We start from the raw sequence: 23,827 nt of genomic DNA on the forward strand, positions 1-23,827 counted from the left end.
ACATTTATTAAATATGTACAATGGTTTTATGATTTATGACATCTCCACATTATCTGTCTTTCATTCTTTAACAAAGAATAGCTTCAAAGAAATATCTGTTGTAAAGGCAAATAATTTTGCATCCATGTTGTGTCTTATTCCTAATCAAATGTTTGTGGTGAAAATTTAATATTCTCCTCTGTTTGATGATATCCATTTGTTTCTCAGGTGAGTGATTTAATTGTTCCTACTAGTGAAACAGCATATCAGAGTTTTTTCATACAGAAATTCTTGTCCTGTAAAGTACCATTTCTCATGGTTGGTCCAACTGGAACTGGAAAATCTGCAATTACTATTAATTATCTCATGAACTTACCCACGGATAAGTTTTTGCCTAACGTCGTGAATTTTTCTGCTAGAACATCTGCTGGCCAAACTCAAGACATCATCATGTCAAAACTGGATAGGTAACTAATATTGATGTTTATTTAATATATGTCTTTAAATTGAAGATTTTACACTATTCCGGCGAACAACGTGTATAAACTCTTCTCGGGATACCACGGGGGTAAGATTATGTAAGAGATGGATGAGGATTGTATTATGTATTATTATATTATTATTGATTATTGTGACTGTATGAATGAGGACCATAAAATATGGTGGGATGACACCAGAATTTTATGGCAATGAAATCAATTTTGGGACCGTTTAACTAAAGAGGCTATTGAAATAAGACTTGAGAATAAAAACGTCAACAGAGACACCGATATTTGATCAGCAGCTCTTGGAATAGAACTCTTAAAAGAATAATTATGCTTACCAGAGCTAAGTCTACGCTGGTCCACGGTCCTCCGCTACAGCAATTGGGACTAGACCAATCCGGCCTCTCCTAATGCTGAGCTTCAACAGTCACTTCAAATATTCTGTCAGTAGCCATGCGAATGGGTAACGAGTCAGTACCTGAAACGTCGGCACTCTTACATAATCTTACCCGCGCGGTATCCCGAGAAGAGTATGTACGCATGTCTTTATGTTTTGCTTATTTCAATATTGAAAAGTTTTATATATTTTCATAAGGAAGTGTTTCCTTGTTTGTAGCTACATAGCCCCTCATATGCACTTGGTCTTTGCAAGTTTTTTAATTGCTTTCTACGTGCATTGTTGCTGCTATGACTTTTTATTATCTCATAATATGAGATGGCAATAATTTTTACAATTTATTGTCATTTTGCTGCCAGTGACTTGAAGCATGATTAATTATTCTACGCTGCATATTTTTAATGTGCTTATATTAAAATAGATTTACAAGTTATCTTAATTTTTACTATTTTTACGTGTCTAAACAGATTATGTTTTGCAGGAATATTTCTCGGGTTTCCCACCGGGTGTCGTATCGGGTTGTAGTTCCCAACGTTTCTATGACTAAGTCCGTCATCGTCATCAGGGGTTAATGACCCCTGATGACCCCAGGGGTCAATGACCCCAGGGGATCATTAACCCCTGATGACGATGACGGACTTAGTCATGGAAACGTTGGGAACTACAACCCGATACGACACCCGGTGGGAAACCCGAGAAATATTCCTGCATAGCATAAGCCGGGAAAAACTCAGATTCTACAGATTATGTTTTTTTTGCATGTCAAAATAGCTTTTAGTACATAGGATATAGCTATACATGAGGAATATACTGCATTCAGCACCAAGTCATTGGTGGTTTTTGAGTTATCAATTGTAAGATGGAGTTAGGGTTAGCTAGAGTAATGAGGGTTTGTCAAGATGAGGTGTGTTTGTGTGATTTTTTTTTGTTTTTACCTTGTAAGCCATTTAAATATTTTTTTAAATTCTTTTAACCCTCCCAGATAGTACAAAGTAAGAGAGCTATCCGTTTCTTATGGTTTTCTTACGGAAAAAATTGATAAGCAGCTTATCATAAGCTAAGGGGCTCATATAAGGCAAGTGTAAGATTTTAGGGAAGAATAGGTAAGGATTGCCATCAAATATCATCAGACAACGTAAGCCGCTTCTGTTGGAGCACCAAAGGCGGCTGAACAGCGTACTACATATTGTACACTGCTCATTTCGACATGAATTTAAAGCTTACCAGTGAAATTCAGCTAGTCTTTATAAGAGCTTAACAACTGATTACAGATTTTTCCGTGAATAGAATAAAATTAACGACAGTAAGTGACTGGCTGGTGAAGACATACAGCATAATACAAGTACTTTATCCTTGTGGTGGAAAGAAAAAAAAATAAAACCCCGGGAGAACCGAACATATGATCTACACCTCCACGGCTGTAAGCACTAACTATAACACCACGGCAACTGGTGAGAGTAAGAGGCATAGTTACCATTTTAAAATTTAATTACAGCAGACTCCAGATTATCCAGCTGTGGTTATTCCGGGTTACGGATTATCCGTGTACAATTTTCACTCTCACTCAATTTTTTCTGCAATCTGTATAAAAAAATAAAATTGGACGCAAAATCATCAGAATTACTGCATAAATGCTAGGATACACCGGGCTTATTATTTCCGATTAAAATCCCCTTCGTAAAATGGAAGCAATTACGCGTTAGCTGCATTCATGGGAGCATCGTGTCCCTGTGTTCCAAGCCTTGCAGTGCACGACCGCACTCCATGATCATTGATACATGTCCCGCAGCAGTTGCAACCCGGGCAACTTGTGCGAGATGCGACTACGTGGCGTGGTGCCTGACGGTGTAGTTTCCGACGTCGAGCAGTGGTTTGAGTCCGGGAAGCACTCTACAATTACATAATACCTGCATAAATAATAAAATATTGTTTGTTTTACGTAAATTATGAACATTGCAATACATTTAAGTGAAAGTTAGGGCTATCCGTGTTTTCCGATTACTCGTGCCGTCTCTCTCCATCATTAGCCCGGATAATCTGGAGTGTATTGTATATTGAAAAACTTAGCTGGTGCGTGAATGAAAAAACTGAAGTTATTCAACGTCCACACAATCTAACATTTATGAATTTTGATTTATGTTCTGATAACCCGATGAATACTTTACTTATACAGGCATCCCCCGAGTTACGTATGTCTCAACGTACGTAAATCCGTACTTACGTAAGTCATAACCGTATTTCAAATGATTACGTTAATTTTCGAATGCGAGCGTGAAGAAGTAGATATTCGCTCGTTCAACCTATGGTAGAAAAAAAATTGAATAGTTATTGAGTCTTTTACGTGCTAAAAATATCAAAGTGACCCATTTTTGTCATTCCTCGAAGGAATTTTCATTAATTTCTGTAGAAAAATCGCATAAAAATCCCAAGTCAGCAATCAATCTGAAAATTTGCAGTTCTAGCGATGGATGTGATTGCGCTCATTCCCGTACGATACAACTTGTTATACAGCATGCACACCCAAACTCCGACTTTCAACTATTTAAAAATTGTATCCTTAAGTTTGGACATTTCCATCTGTGGAATGAAAAGAAAATGAAGTTCAAGCTGAAATTTTTATTGCAGAAAAGAATTGTTTAGTACCCACGTAACGGCATTGAAATTTTGAGTGTTGGCAATGAACGTCGCGAAAAAGTTAAGGAAAAGTTGACACAGGATATTAATTGCGTAATTGTTTACATGTTTCTGGAGGAAAATTTTATTAAGCTGCATTTTCTCGTTATCTCATATTGTGTGCAACTGTAAATGAATATTGCGTCATTGAAAGCTTTTCCCCACTAACTTTGTTGCACATTAATGACGGAGTTGGCTGAATAAAAACTCACTTTTAATTAGCTTCGTACTTTGGAAATACTCTTCGATGTTCGATGTTTCCAGAGCAGTAAATATTCAAATAATGATATTTTCACGTTACTTTATTGAGATATGAGAGAATGAAAGTATGTTTCCGTGCGTGAAAGATTGAGGGTATGTGCGTGTGAATGTATCTAAGAATATAGTAATTTACTGGAATTATTTTGTGTGTTATTTGCTCGTAATCCTAGACTCTCCTCCTACGTGTATTAACTGTGACAGTGAAACCACCAGATTCATCGGGCAACGTAATATATAAAAGGAAGAAGATATAATAATAATAAGATATAATGATTATAGGTAGTTAGACAATGCATTCTTTGGGCCCTTTGATCGCAGTATAACATAATGAATCAATTTAAGTATTCACTTTAGTAATGTAGCCTTGAGATACCGTACTTTCCCGAATCCACGCAATCAGTCAACTCTGGGAATAATATTACGCATTTTGATTGGCAATGCTCGAGATGTAACTCTCAGACTATATTAATGTTTATCGATTTTGTATCTAATTACGTAAGAATACGCGGTAGAGTTAATGAATATCGCAGTGAATTGAATGAAACTTCACCGAGAATTTACCACACATTTCTCTGCTGAGAATTTCACTGCGCCGATTGAAATCTCTGAAGCACTAACGCAAAGGAACGACTTACGTAAATTTCGACTTACGCAGAGTCTGCCGGAACGCATCTCTTGCGTAACTCGGGGGATGCCTGTATTAGAGATTCCTTCCGGCATTTTTACATTATTCTATGTCGCTATTCTTGTGAAATAATATGTTTTTCTTACGAGCGTTGTTTTGCCATCATTTCATAATTGTGAATGATTTTCAAATTATGCATGGCCGTATGATGTTATTTCTACTAATACTATAGACGTGCCAATAATGGAAAAATTGTTTCTATACATAAATCCCTTATCGAATACTCTAAAACGATGGAATAAAAACAACATCTACGGAAGTGTTGAAAAATTTGGCATCCATATTGTCATTACTCTGGATGTTTGTCAGCCTGGCGGTAAGAAACCCATAGCAAGCTTACTTGATAAGCGCCTTCCTTATTTCTTCCTTACACCTTATCTCAATGACTTAAAATGTGCTAGCTGGGCTGCCATTTGTTTCAACCTGGTAATTGGTTAAATTATTACAATGGGACAAGTGTTGTAAATATTCCTATTACTTCATTTATTTGTAATTATTATTACATATTATTATTTATTTTTTTTGATGACTTCCAATGTCACTGGTACATATGTGATCTCTAGGAACAATACAATCATTATTATTACAGTGGAACCTCGATCTATCATTTTTCAAGTTGATGGATGAAAAAAACAATGAATGCGGTAAAACAATCAATGCAGGAATGTTTGGCTAGGATGCCTATGTCCCAGGAAATACTGGATTTTGGCGAGTAATTATGATATTCATTAGGGGATTCAAACAAGATTTTAGCTGATTACAGGAATATTAGTACTTTATTGAAACACTTAGGTCACATTGTTGATTCAACTAATATCTCTTTCAAATATCCCAAAGGAACACGCCACCTCGCTAAAAAAAATTTTCACTCCACTGGGCATTTGCACTGCTATTATGTATTTCTATCTGATTTAAAAATTCTCATCCACCAAATGCCATTTTAAGTACACCTATTTACGAGAGCAATGTGCATGTTATGCCTGAAACAACTGCTTTCGCCGACACAGTGATTGGTTGTGAAATGGATCACAAAGGCCAAAAATAGTCTATTATCTGAAATGTTCCTTTCTAATAAATATATATATTTTTTTTTATATAATTGAGACAATGTGTAAAGTGTGAACAAAGTTGCGTTAATTGCCAGTGACACGCCCACCTTATCCTTGGCTTCATCCAACTTCTTGTTTTCACCAGGTATCTTGCTCTAACCCCATGCCTTCATGTGCTAGAGGACAACCCGAGGCATTGCAATACACACGCGCTTCTAGCCCGAATTCTTTTCTTCATCTTCAATTATTTTCAGTTCATCTTTTAAAGTTCTCACTTGTTTCTTTGGAAGGGCCATGGTCCGAAGAGGAATTAAAAAAAAAAACTAATAAAAATGAAACCAGACTTCATATAACCCACACGGAAAACCACTCGCTGGTTTCAACTCACCCTGGAAAGAACGGAATTACTCGTACAAGGTGAAGTTCGGCACTAATGCTATCGCGTACGGTGTAAGCAGAGCGTACCGCAGAGGGTGAAGCATGACTGTGCAATGAAATTTTTTGTCCTATAGGAAAGGCAACTTACCCATTCATTTCTAACAATAAGTAGCGTAGCTCTAGATGAGCAGATGAATACAGATTGCTAGTTGGGAGAAACAAAATATCCTGAGAAGATATCGTTTCGTTAGCAACTCTGACAAGTGAGACTTGTAGCATAACTTGTAAATTGTAACCTGATGTCCTGCTTTCGAAAAAAATGCCGCATCAACAACTGAGAAGATCAGCAGCGAGGATATTGAGATTCGTCAGAAATCACCATCGTATTATTCCAACTATTTCCTTGAATGAAATGCTTAAAAAAATGTTATAAATACGTCGTGTGTTGTATCATTCTCTTTTGGATTGTGTGCACATTGCTAATATTTCAATCTAATAAAAAGATAATACCAATTGCTGAAAATCATTTTTAGACACCTTTGGGGCTAATTGGTGATTCATGCAGCAGTTGACCTCCAGAAACTGGAAATTTGAAGGTGATGAGCTGAAAAACTTCAGGGAGCGAGAATCGGAGAGGTGAGAAAAATGTTTCTATTGTTCTCGTGCAACTTGATATTTTCTTTCGAAGCTAAGGTCTTCGTAATACGATCCCTGCACGAGCTGGGACCTTATGTTTGATTTCAGAGAAGAGGAAAGCGTCAGAGAGGGGAAGTGAGTGCTGAATGGAAGGGGATATAGCGGATCTTAGGAAATGCCCTAATGTTACTAATGCCACGGCACTGAGCTTCAAGGTCCATAAAGGACCTTCCTGAGCTTCTTTCTATGGTAGTTCCATCCCCTGGGGAAGATTCAAACTATGTGACTATCGTTATTACCTATTGTCATTATGAGTTAATTAATGCAACTTTGTTCACACTTTACACATTGCCTCAATTATATCAAAAATATATTTATTAGAAAGGAACATTTCAGATAAAAGACTATTTTTGGCCTTTGTGATCCATTTCACAACCAATCACTGTGTCGGCGAAAGCAGTTGTTTCAGGCATAACATGCACATTGCTCTCGTAAATAGGTGTACTTGAAATGGCATTTGATGGATGAGAATTTTTAAATCAGATAGAAATACATAATAGCAGTGCAAATACCGAGTGGAGTTAAAACATTTTTTAGCCAGGTGGCGTGTTCCTTTGGGATATTCCAAAGAGATATTAGTGGAATCTACAATATGAACTAAATGTTTCGATAAAGTATTAATATTCCTGGAATCAGCTAAAATCTTGTTTGAATACTTTCATGAGTATCATATATGTATATGTACTCCCAAAATCCTGCGTTTCCTGGGACAAAGGCAACCTAGCCAAACATTCCCGCATTGATCATTTTCCCGCATTGATCGTTTTCCCACATTCATTGTTTTTTTCGTCCATCCCCCTGAAAAATGATAGATCGAAGTTCCACTGTATTGCTGCTGTGTGGCCTATCTCTATATCAAGACCAATAGTTATTACTGCTTAGCCCGGCAGGAAATGTGCATCATCTGTAAGGTGCAGTCTTTATTCTCACCATGCCCCTACCAAGTTCTCAAACATGGTCACATGATTTTCATCCCTAAGAATGAATTGTATATTCGTAAAGCAAGGCTGCTGTGACCAATTTCTCAAAGATACCACTTGCTAGTGTACAAAATTAAGTACACCTGAAATATAGTTTTTCAAGTTTTCACCTAGATATTTCTCTCAAAGGGCATCAATAAATGTCAGAATCCGAATGGTGGCTTTTCAGCCTTGAGTACATATATTATGGTAGTGGAGAAGCTTATTGTTCTATTTTTGGTACACCACATAATTAATAATTGGGAAGAGATAAATGTTTATTTTTCTTTAGGATGTCGTTTTCCTATGTGTTTTTACTAGAGATGTGCGAATAGTATCCGCAAATACTCTAATACCTCGAATACTAGAAAGTATTCGATATTCGAGGTTTCGAATAGTTATGCGAAAAGTACCGCCTCGAATACTTTGAATTTCGCGTCATACACTGTCGCACACACGTCGTTGGTAGTTGACTCGGAAAAATGTAGAGAACTGTAGTCATTTAGTGCTCGCAGCGCCGTTTTACTCAAGTTGACGAATTACATCAAATTCGTGGATTTTAGCGGTGAAAAGAGTTCGTCGAGGCGAACTGAAAATGGTCGGGTGAAAAAATCCGAAAATCCCCGATTCCCCCCACCAGGAGAACCTCAGTGCTGTGGGATAGCAACCTTAGGGCATTTCCTGCGATCCGCTATCCCCCTCCATTCAGCACTCGCCTCACCCACTCTGACGCTTTCCTCTTCTCCGAAATCAAACAAAAGGTCCCAGCTCGTGCAGGGATCGCATTACGAAGACCCCTGCTTCGAAAAAAATATCGAGTTACGAGAAAAATAAAAACGTGTTTCACGCCCTCCCCCCTTTTCTCACCCACTGACCTTTTTCTGGCTACCTGCTTCGAAGTTCCCCATTTCTGGATGTCAGCTGTTGTGTGAGTACCGTGGGATACTTACATTAGCGCATTTCCCAAGATCGGGTATCCCTCTCCATTCAGCACTAGCCCCCCCTCTGAGGCTTTCCTCTTCTTCGAAATAAAAAAAAGGTCACAGCTCGCGCAGGGATCATATTACGAAGACCTTAGCTTCGAAAAAATACCAAGTTACACGAGAACAATTGTTTCGGGCCCTCCCTTTTCTCCCCCACTGACCTTTTTTTTCCCTAACAGCTTCGAAGTTCCCCATTTCTGTGGAGGTTAACCGCTGCATGAGTCATCTATTAGCACAAAAGGTGTCAAAGAATGACTTTCGTCAATTGATGTCACACCTTTATTGAATTAAAATATCAGTAATGTGCGCGTAATTTCAAAAAGAATAAGACCAAACACGACGTATTTCTGAGTTTATTTAAGCATTTTACGCAAAGAAATAAATGTCAAAATACGACGGAAACTCAATATGAGCAGCAGAGCTTCTCGGAAGTTGATGCGGTATTTTTTTCCGAAAACATATATCAAGTTACAATTGATGAGTGGTGCTATAAATCTTTATTGTTATAGTCCCAGACAAAGGGATATTTCCTCAGAATATTTGGTTTCTCCCTGATAGCAATTCCAATTCATCTTCTTATCTCGTGAGAACTCCCAAAGATGGACTGAAAATAATTGAAGAAAATCCGGTGGAAAAGAGCTTGTATTTTGCAAAATGCCTCAGGTTGTCAGCTAGCACTTGGCAGCAGGAGTGGGGGTAAAGCGATGTTAGTTGAATTAATTATATGCCAAATTGTTTCCATAAAATTAAAATATTCATTAATCAGCTAAATTCCTGTTCGAATCATTTAAAGGTAATCAAAATTACTCCCCAAAATCTTGTGTTGCCTGCTGCATAGGCAACCGAGTCAAACATTCCAGCATTCATCATTTAGTATTCGAGGTATTCGAATATTCGAGCAATGATTTAATATTCGAATTCGAGAAATCTGCTATTCGACCCATCTCTAGTTTTTACCTACAATATGTAAGAATCATGGTAAATTTCACATTTTTAAACCTTTGGCATACATGGATCAGTTTTTGGTTCTCTAGCTCTGTGATTTTAATGTAGATTGTATATAAATGTATAATAATGTATTGTTTCCTATTCTTTTCATAATGGATTTTTAGGCGGAGAAAGGGTGTCTTTGGACCTCCTCTGGGGAAAAAGTATGTTTTATTTGTTGATGATTTAAGTATGCCTCAGAAAGAAACTTATGGTGCTCAACCCCCAATTGAACTTTTGAGGCAGTGGATTGATCATGGATATTGGTATGACAAGAAGGATACTACAAAGATGGAACTTATTGATATTGTAAGGAAAATTTCTTTTGAAGCAGTAGAGCCCATTTATAACACAGTTAAGGTGACTTTATTGTGTCTAAGACAATCAAGGATAATATGAAACAATGAGAGTGCTTGAATTGCTATGCGCAAGCAAAACTGTAAGGCTGTGTAAATGTAGCATCATTCTGAGTTTATTTCTGTGCTTAGCATTCATTTCTCATTTGGCCGGATTTTTTTGAACAGTTTTTTCTTTTGAAGTGGAGTACTTATATTCTTTCACCCTTTGGAAGACTTAGTTGGCTACAAAAAGAGAAACTTTAAAAATTCCAACTAACTAACTAGAGGAACTAACTAACAAGAGGAACACACAATCGTCAGGTGGCCAATTTAGCTCAAGTTTTCCGATTTGGTAGATCATTGCTATAAATTTAATGTGCCTATGCGAGACGATGCACCTCTCGCAAAATTTTGGGAAAAAAGCAATTAGAGATGGTAAAAAATGAAGGTATGATATATAAGCTTTATTGAATGGTGGTTCCCATATGACAGTGATAGCTCAGTTGTTGTGGCAGTCAACTACGGAAGTAGTAATGGCGAGTTCAATTCTTGCCCCCGGAACTTATTCTTTAAGGATATTATTGTTTAAATTTTTAAAGATTGTTTTCTTATCTTCATTGCGGCACTGAAAAATATTTGGGCACGAATTAATGGAGAAGGCCCTATCCACAGCCTTATTTAAATATAAAAAAAGGCATTTAAAATATTTTTCACTGTGGCAATGAAGAAAACAATCTTTAATAATTTAAACAATAAAAACCTTAAAAAATAAGTATATAAAGTGCGAGGGGCAAGGATCAAACTCGCCATTATTACTTCCGTAGTCGAGCGTGGTGCCCACTGAGCTATCGTTGTTACATGGGAACCACCTTTCAATACAGCTTATATAATGTAACTTCATTTTTTACTATCTTGGATTGCTTTTTTCTTAACATTTTGTGAGAGGTGCATCGCCTCGCTTCAGCATTTTGAATTTATAGCCATGATCTACCAAATTGGAAAATTTGAGCTTGATTGGCCACCTTGGTTATGTATTCCCCTTGTCAGATGGTGGGAAAACTTGTCCTAAGCATCTGTTTTCACAACTTTGTAGGAAGAATATTATTTGAATATCAATTATCACCCACCAAATTAAAAGTCATCTCACTAAATATTTCCATTTTGCCTTCTCTCACATGGTGCTTTGCACAGGTTTCCAAAATCCACAAATTCACGGCTGTTTGATATACAATGCTTTGTGGTGAAAGTGGTAAGGATGTGCCAAACCACTACCTGCGTCCGAAGGTACAGTGTCAAGACCATGCTGTGTCATCATGCATTAATTGGCAGAAAGGCAATTATTGTACTGTGATCATGCAGCTAGATTGGATCCCCTTTCTGTCTGCATCCTGAAACCAGTAGCATAGAGTTCTCTTCAAGGCAACCAGTGCATGATCACTGTGCCATACATAATGCAGCCATAGATGTGTGGTTTTTGGAAACCTGGGCTTTTGTCTTGTGCTAGCATATTAATTTTGATTTTTTTCTGCCAGGGTCAGATAACCATCTTCTGCATCATGTGCAGATGTATGTCATTTGATAAGTATATAAGTTTTACACCATTTAGTATCCTTAAAATATAGCACATAACTTGGCAGCCATAATATAGTGTTCCACACTCAGTTGACAGTATAGGTTCTTATGGAGGTTCATTTCCCATTTAAATCTCCACAAGTCCGGGAGCACGGTGTTGTTAGTACAGTAAAACCTCTCTTAAACGAAACTCAAGGGACCGAAATTTTGCCGTTTCGTTGATCGGGAGTTCGTTCCCCGGAGGTGATGCGCGCGTTGCATCATTCTAGGGGCTCGGAAATTGAAGCAAGTCTGCATGCGTTATCTTCATTCTACCTTCGCATACATCAAAACAGTGCTTATTTCTTCAGCTGCAATGCAAATCGCGGGCAATAGACCACATTTAGGAAGCCTCAGTTCGTATTATTCAATCACTTTGCGTGCTTTTCAATCGGTTTTCAAAAATGTATGCTACGTAGCGGTGAGCGCGAGGCCATCCCTTTATTCTCAATATTTGAAATAGAGTACATGTATTCGCGAAGTTTACACTGAAAAATTAAGAATTCGATAGATTTGACCATTACTAATATAAAGTTAAAGTAACAGCGCCAATTATAGCTTCATCATGAAATTAAGATCGCTCTACCATAACGGCACGAGTGCGACTTTCGTCGACCCATTAAAGCGCAGTGGGTGGCAGCATTTTTTTATAGCAGTCGAATCCAGAATACTCCATAGCAATATTTGCGGTCGCGGGCATCGTAAATAATTCATTGTACTAGCATCATTTCCATCGCATTCCGGATAGACAACTGCCGATAAGAAAACATCTTGAAAGGCCTTTTGCAGGAGTTCTCGAAGTAAAATACGTCACGATTTTGAAAAATGAGTTTTCGAGAAATTATATTCTGCAACCCTCAGTTCGCTGGCTTCGCGGATAACGAAATTTGAGTCTATTCTAGTGAACTCATCAAACGACCCTTCAATATTCATGACTTTTGAGAGACCCTGCCGGGATTCACGGCTTTCGTCATCACTCTCCATCGCGTGGTCGCAGTTGACTGCAAACCAGATTGACAACTCCCGATAAGAAAACAGCTTGAAAGGCCTCATGCATTAGTTCTTGAAGTAAAATAAGTCACGATAATGATGCTGTTGACTGCAAACCCGGTTTTTGCAAAATAGCTAAATATGGTGACAGGTGCAACACGCTTCCGAGCTTTGCAAAGCCGCTGCATTACTTGCAAAATGGTCCTCTTCAATTTCGCCGATCTCTTACATCCATTCGACAAACCAAAAACTCCACTAAAATCCTACGGTAATGCCGCTTTGCCGCAGAAATGACCCCTCGGTCGAGAGGTCGCAACTTAGCTATTGCAGTTGGGGGAAGAAAATAACACGCACATTTCTTATTGTTAGTCCTATGTTGGGGCCCGTGCAGCGATCGAGGAAGAAATCTACTTTCCCCATGAGTGCATCAACTCCCGCCAACCACCGCTGAATTAATCCCGCTGTCATTCATGGATTTTTGCTGCTACCACAGGGGTGAGGCATCACCATTGGCCCAGTCTAAATATGGCATGTTTAGACTGTGTCGTCTTCTTCATGTCGCAAACCTTTTTCTCAGGAGAAAATCAACACCGCTTCACATCACGTTAGGACATCGCTACAATCGCCGACAGACAGAGACTGACCTTAAGTATAAAGCACTCAATTCAAGTAACGTCTAGATCAATGGGAAATGTTGGCTTTCGTGTCTTAAGTGCGAATCTTTTTTATCCAAGATTGCGGCAAATGCAGAAGTTTCTCCTATTTTTTAGATGATGTTGAAATAAACAATGTGAATGAAACAAGAGTAACTACTGAGTCATATATTAAAGATAATTAAGAGATGCAAATTTTGGCTTTCATCTTCTAGCGCGCGCATTGTATCTTCCGTAATTTAGTTAAATTCTAAAGAAGTTATCCAAGATGGCGGCCAGTGAAAAAAATGCTTCTCGGAATTTACGCGTTGTAATTCTGTAAAGTATCTTAAACAACCGTCAAAAGAATGCGTTCAAAGTACATAGCTCTAGATATCATATCTTTGAGCGTGTAAATATTGGGACATTGAGTTATTTACGAAAGTCAGCATTAACATTTTTCGCAATTCGCCGCGAGTTGGGGTCGGCGGAAACACACGACGGAAGGCTATGGTTACGGTTAATAATGACGATTCTGATTGGCTTATTCAGTGGAAGTCTCTGATTTGCCCTCCAACGCTACGAATATTAAATTATTCATACGAAAATAAAAATTTAACCGGAAAAATTGGTTATTGGGAGGTGAATTTCACTCGATCGCGCCGAAATTTCATTTCGTTGATCGGGAGTTTTCGTAAAAGAGGAGTTCGTTCATCGGGGTTTTTCACTAATGTGTTTATATAGGCAATTGGCCGGACCAATAGCATTTGTTCGTTGAACGGAGTTCTTCGTTTAGCGGGAGTTCGTAAAGGTGAGGTTTTACTGTAGCAGCATAAAAATTATTATATTGCACTATGCACTGTTTAACAGTGTACTCCAATGTAGAAAGAGACGCTGCATTCATTGTTGTCAATAGTTTTTACATAAAATTATTGCAAAGGCTAATAAAAACATTTACTTAAATTTACGTTACAAGCATGTATTTTTTTGCTTTATCTTCTTCTTGCGATTGTCGTCTAACTATTTATTATATTGAATTGAATAATCTGCACAAAATTCTTCATACTATTTTCTCTGTGAAGGTTTTCACCAATTTTTCAGTAATTGAGAAAAAAATGTAGTTGTACGGATGTAACACCCTTTTGGAAAAAAAATTTGGATTTTTGTAAGGTAAAAAGGAGGCGCCTACTAACGTACATTTCTTACTACGGAGGTCCATATAAGCTTCATATCAAATTTCAAGATAATTACAAAGTTATTTTTAGTGAAAAAATTATTTACAAAACTTAATTTTGAAGGAAGTTTCTAGGTTTTCATCTTAAGAAAAAATATTCTGGCGCTGCTGAGCCAAGCTTCTTGCCTTGCCAACTCTAGGGCAAGGAGGGAAAAATCTCGGGCGGAAAAGGAGAATTTTGTTCATTCATGCCAGGAAATATGTTCTCCTTCATTATATATCCTGAACAAAGAATATTCATGTGTTGTAACAGCAGTGTTTTCAATACATTGGTACATGAAAGCAAGCTAATTTTGACGGCATGGAAATAAGATGCAAATTTTGCCTTGGGTCATACGGTCAATCCACGAACACCAGACAGGAAATATCTCATAATCCGTGCAAAAGACCCTTCCAGTACATGCCTTTTACAAAAGAGCGCTCTGAGTTTTTCCTCAAGTTCCATTCAGAGGGTACCATAAAACATCTGCATGAGGAGCGACCCCAGCCCAGGGGCCAGGGGAAGAATTAACAAAGGGGTTCACTTTGTCGTTGCATTTTTTGGAGTGAACGAGTGTTGTGTGGTATGCTATAAGTTTGAGATCTGTACAGTGTTTTATACAAACCTCTGCTGTAATGTGCCCTATCACTATGCCCGATTCACAGAGGAGGAGAAAAGGTGAGAAGCTCAGAAGCTGGGAAAGTGAGTTGGTGATCAACATTTTCTCGTACTTCACAAAATCTCTCAGCATCACTGAAACCTGCCAAGAAACTTCGAGAAAGGCAACTGGGTGCTCGGAATCTACTGTTTACAAAATGAGAAAGGAAGGTTTCCATGGACTATTTATGAGACTTTAAAAAAATTAGTCACCCTTACAGAAATTCGAAAACTGATTTTCAACGATTTTATGAGATCGGTAGTGAAAAGGAAGGCAAATAAATCTTTCCTTTCTCCTCCATCTTTAAAATTGATCTTAAGCTCGGTAAATATGGACAGTGATCTTTCACATTTCAAAAGGACAACATTATATGTATATATATCGTCTTCTTGAGGACATACACTTTGGGTACGAACGCAGAAGAAAAAGAAGCATCCTCATCGACTGGAATGATATTATTCATTGGCAGCTAATTATTTTAGGCAGCTTCAAAATACCGTTGCAAACAGAGGATCATTGTATTCACAGATGAAACCTGGAGTAATGTTGGAAAAATCAGTGCAAAAAATAGCCTTGCTGTGACAAAACATAGAAACTCTGCATCAGGCTTTCTTTGCTGGACTTGCAATTAGTGCTGGGCATTCAGTCCCCTCTTCCCAAGATGGACGATTTGCAATTGCACGTGCACGGACAGAAAAAGGGCTCATAAAAGTAGCATCGCATGAAGAAGAACTTAATTCAAAATACCATTGCAAACAGCGGCGCATTGTATTCACAGATGAAACCTGGATTAATGTTGGGAAATCAGTGGAAAAAAATGGACGTGCCGTGGCAAAAAATAGAATATAAAGAAGCTTTCCTTCCTGGACTTACAATTAGTGCTGGGCATTCAGCCCCCATTTCCTGAGAAGGAGGATAGATGCGGCTGGAACAATGTTCATTTTTTGAATGTACGGCCACTTTTAAATTCACGTATCCAATTGTAAATACATTTTGCCTATAATATTGTTATATATGCATAGTTGCAAACGAAAGAATAGATGTGACATGAACTTCATACAGCTCAGCTTTGATTTCTCTCTGCAAAAAACCCTGTTAAAAACAACTGTTCGATCACCACATGAAACTCACTTTTATCCATTTTTCAAAACAAATGAAAGTTGTTCACCTCAATAGGGAAATTGCATACTTTTTATTAACAGTATGCTGATATACTACAGTAAAAACTTAGTGCCGCAATATACTTTTTTCCGCTTACAATTCAGTTTATACACTAGAAAATGACTCCCAAAAGTCTCCCGAGTTTCGCGGGCTAAAAAATACCACCCCCACTAATCTTACGCCGTGACGTCATAGTTCAGTAGGAGTCCAAGATCCAAGCCCAGTAACTGCAGGTTTAGAAGAGCCACGTTGCGTTTAAAGGAGAACATGGCTGAAATAAGGAAAAATTACAAGTGGTGCATTGTTCCTCTGTGCAATAACACCCCAGAAAAAATTTTCGCCTGCATTCCCACTGAGGAAATTAGAAGAAAAGCCTCGATGCATGCCGTCTGTCGGGATGAGCGTTACGGAAAAATAAGAGTATAATAAACGGAATGATAAACCCGTGTGCTATGTGAGCGAAGATAACTTTAATTTAAATAATATTTCCATATTTCATCGACTGAATAACTTGAAACTGAGATTTTTCGATAATTTGATATGAAAATATAGAGCAACGTTGATCCTCATGCATTCGAGTGCCAGCCAAGAAGACAGCGTTTTCTTCTACTGTCGGCGTCAAAATGATGTGCCGCTGTACTTTGCAAATTTATATCCTGGCTTCACTGCATGCTATAATAATGAACTATACATCATTTTAAAGGAAATTTTATCCAAAATTCTGATTTATTTTATTACAAAAAAATTCTTAAATGTAGACACGGCCAGTGCAATAAATGACTCCGCGCACCGAAAAATTAGCCGTTTTGTCAACTTCATGAACTTTATTTTTTTATGAACACATTAATTTACACTCATCAGTGCGGATTAATAAAATGGCTTTTGGATATTTTTAGAACTTATATTTTGTAATAAATTAATGAAAATATTTAAACATTATCTTGTCCCATAGTTTACCCCGAAAGATAAAGGAAGTTGTAGATGGAAAAAGAATGGAATCCAGAGGTGGTCACAAAAAATGAATCGCAGCATTCTTTGATTTTATTCTACGCCGTTGCTTGCTTTTCAGAAAAAGTTGAGTCACAAGAGGAATGTTCCGCGTCCCTCGATTTGGAAACTGTGGAGATAGAGGAAGACGTGTGGATCAGCAATTTCCATTTAGTTGGTTGTTAGGATAAACCAAGGATCCATTTAAAGGTTGTCAGGCCATCGTATAAAGTAGGACCAGTAGGACTGATGTGCACCACAGGGGAAATGGGGTGTTTGAGAGAAAGTCAAACCCAAAGTTGCCCGAAGAATGCAGTTCTTTCATATGTTGCTCTTTCCCCAGTTAAAACCAAATAGAAATTGGATTGGGATGATATTTACACCACGGGTTCCATTGATAGTGAGAGTGCAGGTGATCACGGTCATCGTCGAAGGTCATCCCTCTAGGATTTCCGATACGGAATTTTTAAGTGACAACCGATCGCAATGACGATGAGCTCGCCTTTACAGTAGGTTTCAGATATATCGTGAGAAAAGCTCCTATGTATGTAGAAAATGTATTAAAGACTGTTTGGAAAATATTCACATTTTAATGTTAATTTAGGAAGGCCTTAATTACAAAAGTAACTTATTAACACCTGAAGACGTTGTGTTTATTATATTGATCAAAGTGCGATTGACCGATTCTTTCTGTAGAATAGGAAGTGGCTTCCAGGTTTTTGAGTCACAAGATGGTAGATTGTGTTGGAAGTTCGTCTATATTATCGCTACTAAATTGAAACATTGATAGTCTGGCTTCCTCAGAGCTTCCAGTCGCCCTCCAGGCAAGGTATTTTTAAGTTGAAAGTATAATCGACAGCTTCGAGGTGAAAATAAGTTCACCATAAGACCGGACTGCCAAAAGAATACACATTTCACATGAGTGTACGCTTTCGCCAATATTATACGCAAGTCTCACTTTGTTATGAACTATAAAACATTTCAGATGCACATCAGCTACCTTTCCATTTCTCGGCATCGACTTTCGGCACCGACGAAGTCTACAGTTTCACTAAAATACCCTGTTATCATGATGGAATCAGTAACAGGAAGCTTGCTAGGATCAGCCTAGGAATAACCATATTCCTTCATTTTTATGCAATCTATCGCTTTCAATGGAGGAGAAATAGGTCAAATAATAGCCCTGAAGTCACAATGAACAACTCCGATATGTCTGCACTTCAATAAATGAATCATAACCATGCCGTCGCTGGTATTCAAGTATGCAACCTCTACTATGGCCGTGCCGCCGTGCCTCCTTGTCTGACTGAAATATGACGTCATTTTTCTACCAGCCAATCATCGGGCGTTTTCGATTCTCACTTGCATTTGAAAATTCTCGTGAACTTTGATGCATTAAATATCGCAAACCACGTCATAAAATAATAAAAAAACTTTCACCGAGGTATGCAAACATATATTTTTACATAATTTTGGGGCTATTGATTATATCTGAAATATATGCAAGTTCCGTATTGGCAACAACAATGAAACTATGACATGAATACAAGTGAAATTCTAACAGCTGATTAGTCAAGAGTGCTGCTTTCTGGGAAAAATTAATTTTTGATGTTAAGAGTACAATCTCTCAGACATTTTAAGGACTTATTGAACGACCCTCGTCAAGAGAAGAAGAGAACAAAGCTGTACAAACATGGGTATTTGTCCTAATAGCTGCGTGTGTTGGCTATACTTCAAAAAATTGTATTAAACCTAGAGATGTGCGAATAGTATCCGCGAATACTCGAATACCTTGAATACTAGAAAGTATTCGATATTCGAGTTTTCGAATAATTATGCTACAGGTACAACCTCGAATACTTTGAATTTCGTGCCATACACCATCGCACGCACATCCTTTGTAGTTGACTTGGAAAAATGTAGAGAACTCAAGTCATTTAGTGCATGCAGCACCATTTTAAGCAAGTTGACGAACTTGCTTAAAATTTGCGCCAACTTGCGGATTAGAGTGGTGAAAAGAGTTCCTCGTGGGGAACCGAAAATGATCGGGTGCAAATATCCGAAAATTCCCGATTCCCTCCACCAGGAGAACCTCAGTGCCGTGGGATAGTAACTACGTAGCACAATTCCCAAAATCCACTACGCCCTCCATCCATCAGCCCTCGCCCTCCATCCATCAGCCCTCGGCCCCTCTTCTGTCATTTTCCTCTTCTCCGAAATCAAATAAAAGGCCCCAGCTTGTGCAGGGTTCGTATTATGAAGACCATAAATCAAAAGCTTGAAGAGAAAATATCAAGTTACAGGAGAATAATAGAATCGTGTTTCAGCCGTCCCTCTTTCTCCCCCATTGGGCTTTTTCTGCCTACCTGCTTCGAAGTTCCCCATTTCTGGAGGTCAACTGCTGAATGAGTCATCTATTAGGCCAAAAGATGTCTAACAATGACTTTTGGCAATTGACATTATACCTTTATTGGATTGAAATATTAGTAATGTGGGCATAATTTAAAAAGGAATAAGACCAAACACGACCTATTTCCGACTTTATTTAAGCATTTTACACAGGAAATAAATGTATGACGGAGACTTAGCATTCTGGCAAAACGCAATACCCTTGTAGCTGAGCTTCTTGGAAGTTGATGCGGTATTTTTTCCGAAAACATATCAAGTCAAAATTTATGAGTTATGATATATATCTCTATTGTCATAGTCACAGACGAAGGGATATTTTCTCAGGATATTTGATTTCTCCCTGCTAGCAATTCGAATTCATTGTCTATCTCGTGAGAATTTCCAAAGATGGACTGAAATTAATTGAAGAAAATCCGGTGGAGAAGCGCCTGTATTTTGCAAAACACCTCGGATTGACCGCTAGCACTTGACAGCAGGTGTGGATGTAAAGTGAGCTACCTGTTGAAATTAAGAAGTTGTATGAAGCCGAGTATCAGATGGTCGTGCCACTGAAATGGCGTTTGGTAGATAAGAATGTATACATCAGACAGAAATCCATCGTAGCAGTGCAAATGCCGAGAAGGCATGCAATCATTTTTTCGCAAGTTGGTGTGTCCCCTTCGGATATTTGAAAGAGATGTTAGTTGAATCAACTACATGCCCATATTGTTACCATAAAATAAAATATTCCAACAATCAGCTAAATTCCTGTTTGAATCCTTAGAAGGAAATCACAATTACTCGCAAAAATCCTGGGTTTCCTGCTGCATAGGCAACCTAGTCAAACATTCCCGCATTCATCGTTTTTTTTTTTCATTCATCCCCTAGTAAACGATAGATCGAGGTTCTGCTGTGTACCTTTTTATTTATACTTTCATCAAGTGAAATAGAAGAAGAAATGTATGTTTTATATGCTTTGCGCAATTCTAGTATTCGAGCTATGATTTAATAGTAGAATTCAATATTCCAGTTTGAGAAATCTGCTATTCGACCCATCTCTAATTAAATGTAATAATTATAAATTAAAAACAATCTTTCAAATGGCACACGTATTACAGCTACGTCCATAGGGGAAAGGGAATTTTGGCTCTCTGACGTCTTAGGTTCTTTGTAGAATAGGCATATGTCTATGTTGTACCGCCCTCTTATGGATAAAGGCTTTGCTCATGACTGCAAACGAATCGGAAACATCATTATCAAGAGGTTTTTCATTTTTAAGAAGTGATATAATTACTAAAATGCTTGCAACAATATGGCGAGCGAAGAGTTTCTGGGTTCTGGATGATATATGGATAAATGGTGTTACCGACTTGTTTTTCCTTTGGAATGTTTTGTATGTGTTGATACATATTAGAACAAAAGTGTATTAGTGCTGGCAGTTACAAGAGAAATTCACGTGTTGAACAAAAAAATTTGAGTTTTCATTTGAATAAACCTATTATGTATTAAAACACTAAACTAGGACATTTGAATTTGCACTGAACTACCTCATATGAACTTCGAACTTAACTGCGCCTACTGCTAACTTGAAGCAAAAAAGAAATTTAAACCACTGGTTAGTATTAATCAGTGTGTCAAGGAAGTGGACATAAACATTTCGCTTAGAGTTAATTTTCATGACAACATTGAAAAGCCAATTATCCGTCTGATATAACCATCGTTGCCCTACATAACATTGCCTTTCATGGAATACCAGCCAGAGCAAAAAAAAAATGCATAACATGGAAGGAATAGAAATTTTGTCGCATTCAGAACTGGCAATAAATTTTATTATCTATCACTTAATTGTTATAATTTACATTACAGATTTTTAATTATTCAGCTTGTGCATATTGAATAAGTACATATATAAAATAACAAAAGACATTTCCTTTTATATTGCAGCAAAGGTATTTTAGTATAAAGTAAAAAATGTCTTCATTCACGTCGTCTGTTGTGCAATCCCAAACTCCGTTTTGAACTACACCATTTTGGCGCTCTGTTATGTGTAGTTGCATACACTATCAGGATGCCTGCTGGCAGAGCGGAAGCTTGGCAACACTGTTCTCCATAAGGCCAATACTGTCAACTGAATGTGGAAATAGCTAATGCAAATATTCAACAGGTGGTGTTATGATGACAAAGAATGTTATAGCTTGCAATTCGAGAAATCTAATTCAGAACACTATACTGGCTCTTTTAAGGTGCCTCTATGGAGATTGATCTAGAATAGATCTAAGAAAAGACCTGTGGGGGAGCTGCTCAATGAATAATGTGATGCCTCCTGTGAAAGGACTGGAAAGGGATTGGGAAAATATTATTTCTAATGGCTGTCCAGATTTTTGCTATGGATTACACCTGTTTCAATGTATTGTTAGAAATGTTGACAGAGGTATCCCTGGAGTAAAGGAATGGTTTTGGAGTCCACTTAAAGAAAGTTTTAACAATGCTTTTATGCTTTAAAATTTTCAAGAGTAGTTACTTTTTAAAATGTAGGTAATATATAATAGGGCATAGTCCTCGAGGTGCAGAAAACTAGTTAAAATGCTCCTCCAAATGGTAAGAATTCCTTGAAAATTAGTGATATTTTGAATAGATCTTTGTTTTGACAGGTACATATTGGGTTTTGCATTTTAAACAGAAATTTGTTGTAAATGGGTTGTATGAACATCTGTATGAACCCACACGTATAAAGTTGATATCAAAGGGAGAATTAAACCAATGTGTTTGTTCTTTCTCTGTAGTTATTCGTATCTGCTATGCTACCACCTGGTGGAGGAAGAAATGATGTAACCAGCAGATTTATTAGACACATGAACATCATTTCTATGGACTCATTTGAAGACAAAACATTAATGAAAATATTTTGTGCCATTGTTGATTGGCAATTTGGAAAAGGCTATGATTCCAATATTGCCAGAATGTCTAAGGTTGGTTTTATTTTGTTTCTCATCATTTATTGAAACTGAGGAGAATCTGTAAATTTAATTTGATTCAATTTGACGAAACTATGCAAATGTTCTTGCCTAAAGTGAATAAAAATTATAATTATTATTATTATTATTATTATTTAAAAATGACCCATTTTTGACTAATTTTAATTCACTGAAGAGACAAACAGTGGTGAGGTATTTGTTCTTAACCCCTCATTTTTGCTTTTTTTTAAACCTAATCCATCCATCCATGGACCCAAGCAGCAAAATCTTACAAAAAAATATTTTAACATACATATATTTTATAAGAATATTTTGTTATCATTTAATATTAGTTTAAAATACAGGGGTGGTTTCAAAAGTTCTCAGAATCACCACGAGAGGTCTGCACTAGTACAACGAGTTGCTCACATGATATCCATCAGACTGCTTCCGGCAAACGCATGCCATGTTAATGCTCATGGAAGAGAGTTGTGGTGGTGACGTGGCTCTGTTGCTGTTCCTGCGTAGTGATTTGTGAAGACAGAAAAAATCGAGATTCAAGTAGTGATTAACTACTTCGTAAAGAAAGGTATGAAGGCAAAGGACGTTCATGCCTTTTCCAGAATACACTGGGGGATTCTGCTCCTTCATAATCATCTGTTGCCAAATGGACAAATGAATTTAAATTTGGTCGGGAGAGCATAGATGCAATGGTCAGCCAAGATGTGTCGCTACTCCAAAAATCATTGCAAAAGTGCACAAAATGATTATGGAGGATCACCGATTGAATGTGCATGAAATTGCTCATGCTTGACTGATGTCATCTGAAAGGGTATATCACATTTTAACTGAAGAATTAGAAATGAAAGAAAATATCTGCGAGATGGGTGCCGCGACTCTTGATGCTGGATCAAAAACAAATGAAAATGGACATATCAGAAAAATGTTTGGCCCATTTTCGGAGAAACGAACAAGAATTAATGCACCTGTTTGTGACCACAGATGAAACTTAGGTGCACCACTATATCCCAGACATAAAACAACTGTGAAAGCAGTGGAAACATGCTGATTTCTGTCCTCCCCTCTCCTCCCGAAGAAAGCAAAGACTATTCTTTAGGCTGGAAAGGTCATGGCATCAGTGTTCTGGGATGTGAATGGGATTCTGTCAGTAGATTTTCTCCCCACAAGGAAGGAGATTATCTCTCCACCAGGGGAGATAATCTGCAAACAGAATTATTGCAAACTGTTTCTGGAGAATACCATACTTGGCTCGTAGACAAATTGCATCAAAAGATACGCGAAAAAAGGCCAGGTTTAGCAAGCTCGGAAGTCATCTTCCGTCAAGACAACGCACACCCGCGT

General features: G+C 37.7%; 1 protein-coding gene across 1 annotated transcript in view; it reads left to right on the plus strand.

Moving 5' to 3' along the window:
* LOC124169976 (dynein axonemal heavy chain 3) overlaps window positions 1–23,827 on the plus strand; it is a 227,678-nt gene that overhangs the window by 123,649 nt on the left and 80,202 nt on the right. Inside the window, exons 34-36 of the mRNA XM_046548676.1 lie at window positions 208–446; window positions 9,658–9,841; window positions 22,295–22,480. Coding sequence (XP_046404632.1) covers window positions 208–446; window positions 9,658–9,841; window positions 22,295–22,480 — 609 coding nt within the window. The remainder of the gene's footprint in view (window positions 1–207; window positions 447–9,657; window positions 9,842–22,294; window positions 22,481–23,827) is intronic.

Source organism: Ischnura elegans, chromosome 1 (assembly GCF_921293095.1).
Source record: "Ischnura elegans chromosome 1, ioIscEleg1.1, whole genome shotgun sequence".
Classification (NCBI taxonomy): Eukaryota; Metazoa; Arthropoda; class Insecta; order Odonata; family Coenagrionidae; genus Ischnura; species Ischnura elegans.